Source organism: Melopsittacus undulatus, chromosome 6 (assembly GCF_012275295.1).
Source record: "Melopsittacus undulatus isolate bMelUnd1 chromosome 6, bMelUnd1.mat.Z, whole genome shotgun sequence".
Classification (NCBI taxonomy): Eukaryota; Metazoa; Chordata; class Aves; order Psittaciformes; family Psittaculidae; genus Melopsittacus; species Melopsittacus undulatus.
The window spans coordinates 10646566-10661024 of record NC_047532.1 but is presented as its reverse complement, the minus strand read 5'-3'; the positions used below and the strand labels follow the sequence as shown (position 1 = coordinate 10661024).

The 14459-nt window shown below is 47.9% G+C and overlaps 1 protein-coding gene across 4 annotated transcripts in view; it reads left to right on the top strand.

Moving 5' to 3' along the window:
* Nucleotides 1-8325: 8325 nt before the first annotated feature.
* The window catches only part of RAVER2 (ribonucleoprotein, PTB binding 2), a 38517-nt gene continuing 32383 nt past the window's right edge, over nucleotides 8326-14459 (top strand). For all 4 annotated transcript variants that reach the window (XM_034064353.1, XM_034064351.1, XM_034064352.1 and 1 more), the window contains exon 1: nucleotides 8326-8500. In XM_034064353.1, coding sequence (XP_033920244.1) covers nucleotides 8330-8500 — 171 coding nt within the window. In that variant the 5' untranslated portion in view covers nucleotides 8326-8329. The remainder of the gene's footprint in view (nucleotides 8501-14459) is intronic.

Genomic DNA, 14459 nt, shown 5'->3' with positions numbered 1-14459 from the left:
GGAGCAAGTACAGCAGCTGCTGCATGGGTAAAGGGAATAACCTCGGGCTCCAGGTGTGCCAGGTCAGCCCTTTTTACAGCAGTATGTGAGTGTATGTGCGGAAAGAGGTGATGCCACAGCAAAGCTGTGGTGCAGCGGGCAATGTCTGCTCTTCAGACCCACTCACTGTCCCACCAGTGAACAATGGGCCAGCCTTGGCTTAGACAGCCAAATACTGAGGGATCTGGAGCAGCTCTCTTGTGAGGAGTGATTGCAGGAGCTGTTTAGTCCAGAGAAGAGCAGACTGAGAGGGGATCTCATCAATGCCCATCAAAAGCTCAAAGGCAGGTGCCAGGAGGATGGTGCCAGACTCTTTCCAGTGGTGCCCAGTACCAGGACGAGGAGCCATGGCCATAAACTACCACACAGTAAGTTTCCCCTCAACGTGAGGAAGAGCTTCTTTACCATGAGGGTGGCAGAGCCCTGGCACAGGCTGCCCAGGGGGGTTGTGGAGTCTCCCTCTCTGGAGTTGTCCCAAAGCCAGCATGGACACGTTCCTGTGTAACATGCTCTGGGTGGCCCTGCCTTGGCAGGGGTTGGACTGAAGGAGCTCCAGAGCTCTCTTCCAACACAACCATTCTGTGACTGTGAAATAGCTCCAGTTGGGTCAGTGGTGTTGGACTGTGCTGGGTTTAGAACTCCTCCACTGCTCCTAGAGGCAATGCAGGCAGACACTGGGATAGGTTGGCACTGAGACTGCAGGAAACCGGGAGCTTGGTCCAATAGTTTCCACTTGCTTATTTTCAGTCTCCCCATTTCCTGCAGCTTCAGCAATTAATTTGCTCCCTATATCAATTCTCTTGGCACACGGTATGCAAATCATGAGCAGTTGGGAGAGATTAAAGGTTGAGTCATTAAACTGCATGGTGTCATTCCTGCAAAATAACAACAACCTCTTCATGTCTGTTTATTTCCATTGCAATTTAACCAAGGAAATCTCTACAAACAAGTCAAAATGTGGCACTGCTGTGGCCTCAGCCAGGGAACCTGGAAAACAGGGAGGGAATGGGGTTTCTTGTGCTCTCCATGAAAACAGAATGAACGTGTACGAGTTAAGGCACTTCACTAAGTGTGTTTGTAGCACAAAGTCATGTTGCATGACAGTTTCTATGGAAACCTTTCATAACTGAATGGCAGAACATTTTCAAGTCTCATAAATGTCTTTTTAAGAACACATTGGGAAAGTTTAGCTTGCATTGCATCCTTTATGCCAGTTTTCCATCTTTAACAAGTTACAGCAGTTCTAAGGACAAAATATGGGGGTGTTTCAAATTCCATCTCTGCTGGCAGGGATAAATCAGTGCTGGGGTGATCAGAACAAAACAAAGTGCTGGTAAGATGCCTGTTCACTCATTGTACCAATGCTTCAGTTCATCACATCAATGATTTTCTTATAGACCATAATCAGCAAGAGATAGGGCTGTAAATGAGAGAACAACAGAGATCATAGAATCATTGACCAGTTTGGGTTGGAAAGGACCTCAAGATCCCCCTTCACATACTGAAAGCTGTTTGATTTCCCCTAGTGAATGCTTTAATTCCGAGCTGTGCTTTCACTACTTTTTGAGGTGAAGTTATTGCACCATTTCCTGTGAACTGTCCCCCTCAGCTTCCAGTTCCTAGAAACTGGGCCCTTACAGAGAATCCGAGACAGAATGATTTGAAACTATGATTCTGCAGTGCATGAACACAATAAGAACGCTGTGGAGGAGTGTGGGGTTGTACCTGCTTTTGCTAGAGACTCAAGGAACACAAGACACAGAAGACTGGTGATTGAAAGCAGGGAAGGTGTTGATGTGCAGGAGAAAGCATTGCTGAGGCTGCCCTGTGAATATCTTGTCCTTTAGGGCTATGGCTGTACTGAAAATCCTTGTTTGATCTCATTTTCTTCTGTTCTCCGTTATTTTACTCAAGAAGCTGGATTTGGTTGGTGGTGGTTTATTTTGAGGTTTTCTCTCTTTTGTGCTGTCTTTACGTCCAACCTTCACCCAGCTCTGCTAATGCTATTTATTAGCTAACAAAGGTTGTCGATTCTACTGCAGAGACCACAGCTCCCAAAGTAGACCATTACATTCCGTTTCAGTGTAATGATTCCCTCAGCAGTTACTCACTGTGTAAGCTGCAGCTCTTGCCTCTGTTATCTTTTCACTGTTTATTTGCAGACCCCTGTGTTACAGCATGGAAACGGAGCAGAAGCTGCTGCCCAGTCTCTTACTGAGGTAATCCATCTCTGCTGAGACACTCTGGAGCAGTGTTACACCACATTTCATAGCTGTCAGGTTCCACTTGAAATGTTCAGCTGGGGCAAAGACACTTGAAGTGGTTTTGTGTCTGTGGGGAAGAATGTTTCAGGAGTAAAGAAACATCCCAATTTTGGGCATAGGCAGCAGTACCCGACATATTCCAGGGGCTGTATATGATACATAGAAGGCTGCCTTAAAGGAGCATGAGCAAAGTGAAAACTAGAACTGTTTATTGGCAGCACAGCTCCAAGTGAAGCGTGTGCCTGGTGTGGTCTCTGCAGCAATCTGTTGCCCATCTGGCACCTCTTTGACAAGAGGGGCACTGCTGCGATGCAGTCTGATGGACCTGCAGTCTGCTCCTCTATTTCCTGCAATTCCTAAGTGCTTAGAGACTGAAGCATTAATCAAAATACCCGTGGTACTAAAAGGAGCTTAGCAGTTCATTGGGAGGGCTTAGCATGGCACAATACCTGTCTCACCAAAACTGCAGTCTACACCTGCCAAGTTAGTTATTGTAATGTTCATGAGTGAATTGCAGCCCTGCAGAGCAGCTCTGTGCTACCTGCAGAGAGGGGTTACAAAGTCCTTACTTCATCAGAATGCTGACAGTATCAGTTGCTCACTGTGCTGTTCTAGCTTGGTAATTTGATAGGAAATTCCCTTTGTTTAACCATCCCCACTGGCACTGCACTGCTGAATGTTACACTGAGAACACCAAAGTATTTAAAGGCATTGGAAAAATGGTGGAAGGAACTTCTTTTGGCACCTCTGGTCTATTTTGGAGGCAATGGCATTTGTGAGATATATGACTGAGCATCAGATGGTCATCACTGGAGTAATGACTGATGCTGACAAGGGAATCTTCATCCCTTGGTTTCCAAGTCTCACTTTCCTAATGAAACAAAAGGAGCAGCTAGAGCTGGAAACAGTGGGCACAATGCAGGCTGAAGAGGAGGGTATTGGTTGCACTTTGTTGACCTGAAGTGGGGCAAGCAATCAGGGGGTTTATGGAATCTTCACATTCCCAGCAGCTGATGGATTCCATACCCTCTCATTGCAGGAATCACAAATCACATGGATTCAGGTGATAGAAAATTGTTGGGATTTCTCTTTTCTATAAGAAATCCCTTATCTAAGGAGCTCACAGATACCTCTCTGGGATCTGGTATACCTGAGAATAAGAGATGGGCCTTTGAGATGCAGCTGATGTTCTGATCTTGGCTTTTATTGGCTCCCACGGTTCTCTTTTAACCCTCTCATCCCATCAAAATGAAAAGATCTACGTAGCTTGTCTTACTTCAGAGCTGCAGAAGCATGGGGAAATTAATCTTCAGCCTAGAAGAGCTACAAGAGCAACTGCTGTGGATGGGTCCATTACTCTTAATTAACAAGGAATTTAATGAACTGAATTAAATTACTGCACAGTGGCTTCTCTGCACAATAGCATCAAGTCAGCAGTGCAGGCGGAGCTGCAGATCACTGAATGTTTCTGCTGGGGTTTAAGTGGCGCTTTTTGCTTTTGTGGCAATTTTGAAACATGAGGAAAGCACATTGGAAACCTGAAGACTGTTGAGAGGATAAAGCTTAACAGGTAGGGCTTTGTTGTGAAAGCAACCCACAGTAACAATATACTAATACCACCATATCCACGCAGTGTCTGCACCAAGGAGGAGGGTCTGTAACCAACAGGATGAAACTCTTTAGGAAAAAAGATGGCATTCTTGAAGGACACCGCATCCATGGAGAGCTCTCAGTGTCCTCTTCCTCCCCTGGGTACAGTGGATGGAGCCTGTTACCACTTGTATTTTATCCTGAGCTGCAGCATCTACAAGTGAACTGGAAACAGGGTAGTACTGGTGGTTCTGAAGACTCTTTCCTGCTCCTGGGGCAGGGGTTAGCAAGGACTCTTGAAGTTTAGCCAATGTATTTTCCCTGTTACAAAGATTCACTCGTTGAATGAGAGAACTGCATGTCTGCAGTTGGTAGGCATTGAGGTTGATACGTTTGTGGGGGTTCAGACACATCAAACCACATGGATATGTTTGTGGAAGTTCAAAGGAGGCTGGATTGTTGGCTTGCGCAACCTCCCTACTGTATTAATGTGCCCACTGATGCTCTGGGGGGCAGCTCTAATGGACTGGAGTGATTTACTCTCGTGATGCATGGTCTTGATTGTTCTTTTAATCCCCCAGGTCCCTGCTTGAGGGTGTAGTGTAGCTCAAAGCATTGACAGTTGGGTTCAAGAGGGGTTCTTCCCTCAGGACAGATCAGTTATTGGTGCTGATGCCTGCTTGGCTTATTTTGGTTGTACATGAGGAGATGCATGGCCTACCTCCCCGTTTTCACGGACACCTCCATGGACATCAGCTATATCTCTGATATTTCCTGCTCTCTTCCCACAGCACTTTGTAGTTGCTTTTTAGTGCAGGCAATTCCTTCATCTACCTGTGCAACATCAACTGCCTGTATACAGCATGAAATGGGAACACTGGGAGGGAAAAATGAGAGGAATACTTTCCCTACAAAAGACAACCTTTAAAATGTGTATCCCTAAAGCAGGAAAACCACATTCCTCTGGGACTCTTTCCAACTACTACTGCACCAGTTCTGCCATTAATATCAAACTCTTCATTCCCAAACTATTTCTTTTAGCAATGGGCTTTAAGTCCTCCTGCATTGCATTCAGCCCCAGCTGCAGCCTGCTGTAAAAGCTTAAACCAACAGGCAGGCAGCTTTTGAGAAGGGAATTGCTCTAGGTAGGGTTAATTATCAGTAGCATACAGGGTGTATGTGTGTCCACCTTCAAGCTGGCTGGATTAACGCTGTCATTAATGACTCTGCTTTCACTCCTTCTTTAGCTTCACTGAACTGTGTGATGTTTGAGCAGATCCATCATTTAACTGTACCAGCTTCATCTGGCAGTCACTGCTGAGGAGGTACTTGTGTGTTTCAGTATTCCAGCTGGAACACGTGTTCCTAGCAGAGCCATCTTTTTCATGGTCCCAGAATAATTTACACCACGCAAGCTATGATTGACAGGCTTGAAAAAGGTTTTGAGGAGACAGAATTCAGCCTCCCTGCTTCAACTGTACAGCTTCACCTGAAAATCAGTCAGTAAATGGGCACCAGAAGAGCTTTCACTTCAAGGTTTTATCTTTTCCAGGGACAATTTTATAGGTAGTGTGATTAATACTTTGTAAATCCTTGGGATTTAAGAAGCCTGTACCTCCCAGCTTGTGCTGGGATGGGTATTTGACAGTTTTAAAATGCAAATCATCTGGAATTTTCTAAAATACAAGGTATATTCTCATTCTTCAGTCACATTTCTCAAAGAATGGTGAGCTATGGAAATCTTTTTCTAATAATAACTTTTCCTTAGATCAGATCTCACACTAACACTTCATTCTGTTGGCTTCTCCTGGTTCTTGAAGTATGAAGGCTAAGGCAATACTGCTCAGGACAGGCTGAATTTGGCAGTTCAGAGGATGGTTGGGGTTGGACAGGACAGTAACATCATCAAATTCTCCTTTGACAAATACGCACCGTTTACCAATGTCCTTCCCACCTCCGATTTCCAAACCTTCACTGAACCGAATGCAGATCCTGAAGGAGGAACATTACCTGTCTGAAAAGATAATGGGAAAATGAAGCCCTTGCACAAAAGCCTGTCAGTCCTGACAGAGTTTATAATACACCAAAAGGAACTTTCTTGTTTGCTTAGGAGGTTTTCAGTTGATTCTGGCAGTAATGAAGGCCCAAGATTCTTTGTAGCCTTCACTTGCCAGCTTTGCTTTGGACTAAAGCAGTTTCTGAACCTACTGTTGTTATTTGGCTGGGGATTTATTTTCCCTGGAACTGGAAATCCTATCTCTAAAATCACACCTAGTCAAGAATTATCATCCAGAATGAATTGTCCTGATGAGAACTTTGTCACATACCCCCCATGTGAGACCTCACTTGGAGCACTGTGTGCGGTTCTGGTGTCCTCAACATAAAAAGGACATGGAACTGTTGGAACAAGTCCAGAGGAGGCCATGAGGATGATGAGGGGCTGGAGCACCTCCTGTATGAAGACAGGCTGAGAAAGTTGGGGCTGTTCAGCCTGGAGAAGAGAAGGCTGCGTGGAGACCTCATAGCAGCCTTCCAGTATCTGAAGGGGGCCTACAGGGATGCTGGGGAGGGACTATTCATTAGGGACTGTAGTGACAGGACAAGGGGTAATGGGTTGAAACTTAAACAGCAGAGGTTTATACTGGATATAAGGAAGAAATTCTTTCCTGTGAGGGTGCTGAGGCACTGGAATGGGTTGCCCAGGGAGGTTGTGAATTCTCCATCCCTGGCAGTGTTCAAGGCCAGGCTGGATGAAGCCTTGGATGGCCTAGTTTAGTGTGGGGTGTCCTTGCCCACGGCAGGGGTTGGAACTGGATGATCTTAACGTCCTTTCTAACCCTAACTATTCTATGATTCTATGTACCCAATTTAGCTCCAAGTGTTTTCCAGTTTCCTTTTCAAGACCATTATTTTCCAAGTTTGGATTCTCTTTTGCCTGTTCTTTGTGGTCAGCTTCATAACAACAAATGGGCCCAAATATTTGAATGAGTCTTCATTCATTTATAGCAAGGATGAGCACGTTAAGAGCTAAATGCACTGTGTTGTAAATGCTGTTGCAAGTAACTGTGCAGAGGAGGAATGAATTTTCCAAGAGAACAACATATTTCAGTCAAAGTCAGTGCTGACTGACAGAGTGAAACATTCTTACAGATGGAGGCTTCACAGAAGAGGCAATTTCTTTTGTAGTGACTCGCAGAAACACTTTCCTTCTGGGGAGGTGCCGCACTCTTCTCCTTTGCATTTCCTTCCCAAGCTCTATGCTTGCACAGCCACCATTACCTGGTGCTTTGTCACCACAGGGGGACTTTTGCTGCAAGCCCAGCACCCAGGCATTGGTTTATACCCAGTTGGGTGCTTTGCAGTTTGTTTGGTGTGTTCCTGATGAAAAATAAGATTGGAACGAGCTTACCTTGGGCCTTTGTGCCTGCTCCCCTCAGGCAGAGCTCGGGCTTCCTTGAGAGCTCTATTTTGTTGTCAACCTTGCATTTCAGTCCCTCTGGGCAGACTTGATTGATGGAGCTGAACAGGAGCCCCTTGTGCCCAGGCAGCCCCCAGCATCCTGGCCTGGATCAGCACCAGTGCGGCAGCAGGGCCAGGGCAGGGATTGTGCCCCTGCGCTGGGCACTGGGGAGGCCGCACCTGGAATCCTGTGTCCAGCTCTGGGCCCCTCACTGCAAGAGAGACCTTGGGCGGCTGGAGTGGGACCAGAGAAGGGAATGGAGCTGGTGCAGGGCCTGGAGCACAAGAGAGATGGGGAAGGACTGAGGGAGCTGGGGGGTTCAGTGTGGAGAAGGCTCAGTGGGGACCTGATGGCTCCCTCCAAGTGCCTGAGAGGAGGATGGAGCCAGGAGGGGCTGGGCTCTGCTCCCAAGGAACAAGGGATGGGACAAGAGGAAACGGCCTCAAGCTGCACCAGGGCAGGTTTAGTTGGAGCTGAGGAACAATTCCTGCCCCAGAGGGTGCTCAGGCATTGGAACAGGCTGCCCAGGGCTGCCCATGCCTGGCACCCGAGGGAGGTACTGACAGCAGGACTGGAGGGAAACGATGCCCTCTGGGTGAGGTGAGCCCCATGGTGCCTCCCTGAGGGAGAAGGGCAGTGCCCAGGCCTTGGCCTCCCCGACAACGGCTTTCGGGGCTGTTATGGACGCCCAAACTCTCCTCCTAAAGCCTGACCTGCAGAGACACAACCGCGGCGCCGAGCCCCGTTCACCCCCACACATGTGGGGCCCGGCTCCAGCTCACTCCTCACTCTCCTGAGCCGCTGCAGGGGCTCCGCCGCCCTCATCCTCCCCAGAGCGGGCGGGCGGGGGGCGCGGCCCCCCCTTGGGGCGTGTCGGGAGCGCGGCGGGGCCTGGCGAGGCTCCGGCTCCCGGCTGCCCGCGCCCGCCGCCGGGCCGTGCCCCGCGGTTCCCCCCCCCCCCCGCTCGCTCTGCAAGATGGCGGCAGCAGCCGAGCGCGGCGCGGAGCTGCCCGCGGAGCCCCCGCGGGGGGTTCGGCCGCCGCTGGCCCCCGAGGAGGTGGCGAAGCGCTTGGAGAGCACCCGGCGGGAGCTGAGCAACAGGCGCAAGATCCTGCTGAGGAACCTGCCGGCCGAGAGCAGCAGCCAGGTACGGCCGCCGCCGCCTCCCTCCCTTCCGGCCGCGCTGCCGCCGGCTCAGGCGGGGCCGTGCTCCGGGGAGCGGGGCCGGGAGGCGCGGGGGAGCCGCTGCCCCGGGGCCGCTGTGGGTGAGGTGAGCGGCGGCCGCGCTCCTCGTCCCCGGGGAGTTGTGGGGCTGCAGCTCCGTTTCCTGCCGCCACCCGCGGCTCCGCTCGGGCTCCTGCTCCCGACGCCTTCTTTGTTAGTGCCGGTGGCCGCGGTGCGTGCGGAGAGCGGCTCCAGCTCGTCCTCCCCGCGCCGGGAAGCGTCGCCCTGAGGCGCGGGGGGTGAGGCCGGGCCGGGCTCGGCTCCCTCCTGCCCGGCTGTGGGGGCCGGGGCCGGGCCCCAGGCCGTGAGGGAGCAGCCCCAGCGCAAGGCAAACGGGGGGCAGGAAGGGGGGGAGCTGTGAGGGGCTACGCGCTTTTCTGGCCGAGCTGTGCGAATGAGGCGGGCTGGTGAGTGCTGTAATGAATGACCCTGGGCTGGCTGCTGCTGAGGGAAGCAGCGGTGAGGTGACACCTGTGTGCTCGCCATCTGCAGAGAGGCAGGGCGGCCGTGAGCTGCGGCGGCACATCCAGGATCGGTGTAAACTCTGAGGGAAAAAGCTTCGAACCTGGCTGGGTTTGCCTCTGAGGCGAGCAGGGTGCAGTCAGGAAAGGGTTTTCCTGCGATCTCTCGGTGGGTTAGGAAACTCCTGCTCCAATTCCTGCTCTTTGGAGAAGATCAGCGACCTCTTTAGTGCGTGTGAGTCAGGTTTTGAGGTGATTTGGTTGCGCAGTCGCTTCAGCAGCTCCAGACATTCGACTTGATGCACTAGTATAAAAATCTAATTAGAGCTTTTATTGTAAAGGGCTCCTTGTCTCTCTTTCTTTCCCCTTCTGAAGCACAGGCGATATTACTGCCTATGGGTAAGTAGAGCACATGTATGCTATCGTTTTGTCTGCATGTCTAGTGGAAAGGCGCCCTTCCCGTTAGGCTCTTTCAGCCATCAGTGTAATTGGAGCCAGCGTGCCCCGTTTGCCCCTGCACTTGATGTTTTGTTCTCGTGTATCTGGTGCCTTTAGTTGTGTTTGGCCGCGTTGTAGTGTGATTGTAGGCACTTAGAGCTGTAGATGATGGCAGTTTCGCTATGATCCTACAGGATGTTTCCATGCAGAGCCTCCCGTCTGTTTGTAGCAGCCTCATGGCCTCAGTGAGCAGACTCAGTGCTTGGAAAACCCTGCTCATCTTCATGGTCACTTGAAGAAGGTGTCCCAGTGACTGTGTTGACAGAGTGAGCTTACTGCCGCATCGCAGGATGCTTGCTGTGGATAGCCAGAACAGGATCACTTTGACACTGCAGCGGTTGTGATCCTGGTTCCTGGTGCACGCAGCAGGTACTTGGTGAAGTCGCATGGTTCAAAGCACATCAAGCTGTCTGTAAGTTTGGCGTTGCTTGGTCAGACAAAGAATGCAACAGAGAAATACTAGCATGCAGGTCTGATTTGGCAGCCTCCCAGTGTTCTGGAAGTTTGCCATCTTGTTTTGACGACTTTAAATGTAGCACTCGGATGCCTTTTTCTCTGCGTGTCAGGTTCTGGTGCTCCCCTGTTACAGGCTAGAACAGTACCACCATGTACAGATCCTGCAACACAGTTTGAGGAGATGTCATTTGAATTGTTAACATCGTTGAGCTGTTGGTGTTGGCATGTAAAAGCAGAAGAGTTGTGCTGCAGGGATGAAGTTTGTGTCCTGGAGCACTTTTGGAAAGGAGAATCCTGTCTGTGGTCAGGTGTGTTAAGCATACCTGTGTATTTGGCTGTCATTTAATTACTATGAAACCTACCATTTCTTATGTGAAATTAACACCCTTGGTAAACAATGCAGATGTATTTTGTCTTCTGGTTTCTTCTTGAAAGGGTTGGTTAGCCAAGTAAAATCAGATAACTATTGCTAACCTGGCCAGTTTGTTCACCACCGAGAAAGAGATGCATCATGAAAATAGAGCAGAGGCTTCCAGAATAGGGTTTCATAAACGAATTTAGCAATCTGTAATCATTGGAGTGTTGGGTTTGCTGTCCTTCATTATTATTACGTGGAGAGTGAAATTAGGTAACAAAGATTATCCTGAGCCAATTGTAGCCACATATTAACTTTGTTTGTTATTGTACTTATAATCTTCTCTTACCTTTGGAGTTCCACCTGTGCTAAACTCAATAAAACCCAAGTTACTCTTAAGGGCACAGAAGAAATGTACCTTAGCCATGAAGTTTCTGAACCAGAAGCAGAGTGCCACAGGTTTGTAGTCTTAGAAACCAAACAGACCTTTAAGTGTCAGAAGCATTGAGCACTTTGGGTGCTGGGTGGCTATTATTATGGGGCAAAGGTTGCCCACGTTTGAATCTTGGCAAGTGAGATTTCTCTCTCAATGCATTTGGCAACATCTGTGTTCCTAAGGAAGTCCAGAGCCTGTGTTCAAGAGGAAGGGCAGCCTGAAGAAAGCACTTTGCAGTCTGTCACACCACGTAAGTCAGCGTTCCCATGTGAGCTTTCTTCAGTGAGTGTCAGTAGGAAACAAGTCCAGAGGGGGAACGAACTAAGTCAGAGTTATTTCAAGAAGATTCTCTCTGTGTTGGGCTAAAGCTCAAGCTGCAAATATGTCCTTCAGGACTGGTATTTATTCAAGCAGTTCTCTCACTACAGCCATGGGGAAAGGTATTTTTGTGACAGATCTGCAGTAAACATTTCTGTTAGCACCTTCGCTGGTCTTTGAAGGCAAAGTCTGCATTTACTGTTTAGCTGGCAAGTCAGTTGAGTTTGTACTGCCCTGTCGTGGTGAAATCTTCCAGAGTTGCCAGTTGGTTCCCCGTATTCATCCTTGTCTGGTTCTGCCAGCACAGTACCTGAACTGTGCATGTTCTCAAAGGTGTGATGTGACAGTGGCCTAAACATGGACATATGCTGTTGCTGTAACCTCCCTAGATCTTGAGATGAGGTACCATTGATATCTTTGTGTTGCTTTTTGGATTGCTGAACCTATGAAATGAGACAGAAATGCACTTGTTGCTGCTGTAATTCCTGTTAGCAGGGTCAGGGCTGTGAATAAAACAGCGTACCAGATCAATTCCTGTCATGTTTTCCCTCCCTCCATTGGATGTTTTTCTATCCTGTAGCTATATACAAACTGTATGCAAAATCTGCTCAGTATTTTGTTCTACTTAGAGGACACGCCTCAATCGGAAGTTGTTTGTCCACAGCTCAGGGAGATGTGTGATGTAGTCACACACCATGTACCAAGAATGTGGGACCCCTAAATGTTGTTCTGAATGTACTTCAGATGTGAAGGTAATACTGTAGCAGTGACTTGTGTCTTACAGAGAATTCAGTACTGAGTATAGACCAGGCTGCATGAAGGGTCACAACAGGCCCTCCTGTTTCATCAAGGAATGCATCAAGAACGTTGCACTGCATTCCAACCTTCACAGCCTTTGGGAAGCCTCTGCAGAACATACAGACTTCGAATCCGTCTTGCAACAGTGGGGAAGGGTTACGTGCTCTTTCCAGAGTAACCATTTTATGGCTTCATTAGGATGAAAGACTGTAAGCAGGATCTAAGGAATCCCAGCAGGGCAGTGCTGCATGGTGTTTTACAGTAAGGCAGGCAATCAGGTAAGATTGGCCTGTTGGTATCTTGTTGCCATGAACAGCCTCTGATGCAGTGCTCTGGTGTTGTGATGTTTGTATCAAGACTCTTCCAAGAGAATGAACGGTTGTAACGGTTCATTTTGTTCTGGTCAGTGCTTGGCAATGAATTGGCAGTCTCTTGGTTGGATGTCTCTTGTGATTGCCTTGTTGTGTTTGCACCTCCCTGAACCTTCACCTCTGATGAACCAGCTAATCCCATGTCAATGGCAAGGAGCACAATGACATGTGATGTTCAAAGAAGGCATGTATCACGAATGAAAGGTCCTTGGAGCTATCCTAAAGCTGCTCTGAGTGCTCTGGGAGGCAGGAGGACTGCTCTGAGCAGAGGGAGGGTGGGAAACAATAACTTCCTTTCTCCTTTACTGGTGAGGAAGTGCCAGGAACTTCAGGATGACCAGAGTGTAAGTGAAGCTCTACCTTACTAAATGTGAAGTTTTCTTTTACTGAAGTATTGTACGGCAAATCAGTTTCTGTTTGTTTTTGTAATTACCCCAGTGGATTAGAAGAATTGTTTTTGATTTCCCCCAAGTCATTGTTTTTCCCCTGTTAGTGATTCCTTATTTAAGTGTGATAACTCCCATAGGAGCCGTGGCTGTCTCAGCTGAAGAGCCAGTGCTGTGGAAGATGCACTTGCTTCCAAGTAGTTTTTTCTGTGTTTGATTATCTTTAAATGACACCATATTACATGCGCATTTCTGCTTTTCTTCTTGAACATGCGAGACTAGGAAATAAATCTTCTGGAGGGGATGTTCTACTTTAATGTAGGACATGAAGTAAAATAGGGCTGATTAATTATTTTAATACCCTGTAGTTCTTCTTTGGTGTGGCAGAACCTAAAGAAAGACAAAACATTGAGGTGTTGCTAAGAAAGTGGTTCAGTCCCCCCGTGGCAGGGATTTCTTGTGTGTTTTGGGACTTGATGTAAGCGTCCAGGTTTGGGTTGTTTGCACTGGGCTCTGTTCCTGATCAAAAGACAAAGCACTTCTTAGCAGGATGCTATTTCAGGTGGGGTTGTGGGGGTTCTCTTTTCCCTTGTGGATTAACCACAATTTTTCCTTGGTCCTTTTTGATGCAAAGCCTTTAATGAAGTGTGCTGACTTGAGGAAGTGCTCTCTCCCAATCTGTTGGATGCCAGACGTTTAAGTAGAAGGGGCCTTTGTGTTTCAGTTAGTCCGTCACACTGCCTGAACATGAAAGGCATATTTGGTGGATAGTGAGTAGCTTTCATGCCTTAGGATGTACGTGCTTTTTTATTTTCTTGATTGCTTTTCTTTTGCTTTGTGCTCTCTCATATTACCTCTGCTATGTCTTTCCATCTTTCATTTTGCTTGCGTACCGCCCAGTATACCCAGGCTGATGGAATTGATTTCTAGTTCCTAGTGTTCCTTTTATCAACACTAATATGTCTGTGGAAGATCAGAGAAATATGTTTTTAATTCCATGTCCATCGTAAGCTTATTGAGAAACTGTCATCCTTGTGTCTTAATGTTTTCTTGTATTACTTTAGTAAAGATCTTCAGAGGGCAGGATCTTACAAAAGCAAGTCAGTTCTTAAACAAAGAGATTTGCCCCAAGGGCAGTTTATGGCCTAGAATCACAGCCTTGATTTTATTTCAGGTGTCACAGTTTGTGACTGTTGACGGATGTGAAGAGGGCACGTGCTGAGCTTTAGGACACTCCGGAGTGCTCATCATTCCTGGGTGCCTGGGCAAGTAGACATCTGCTACACATCTTGGACTTGATCCTACAGTCATTGCTCACCTGAGAACTGTCTTTAATACAGCATTGAAAAAAACCTTGAAAATCTGTCAAACAGGAGAACATACTGTATGGTGCAGTGAGCCTAATCCTTGCCATTGTGCTTGTTGGGATCAAGGGAGGATTTATCTGGCAGTCGATGCCCAGCTAGTGAAAATTCAAGGACTTCCAACCTCTGTGGTCATTAGTAGACAGGAGTTGTTTAGAACTGCACTTTGCATCGGTCCTTGTGTTCTGTTATCTGACCTTTTTGTCGGTGCTGTGGACTTCTTACTCTCCAAGAGAGCCTTTGGGATTTCCCTTCAGATTGTTACTTTAAACTGTGTTGATGTTCCATTGCTTCTTACCTTTTTTTTCTCCTTTTTTAGTTTCTAGTTTTACGTCTGCAGTGAAATCCATGCATTGTATCACGGACTCAGGCATTTAGTGGTCTAAAATGAAATAAATGGCCCATTATATCATTTATAAATATAAAGCGTTTTCCTCAG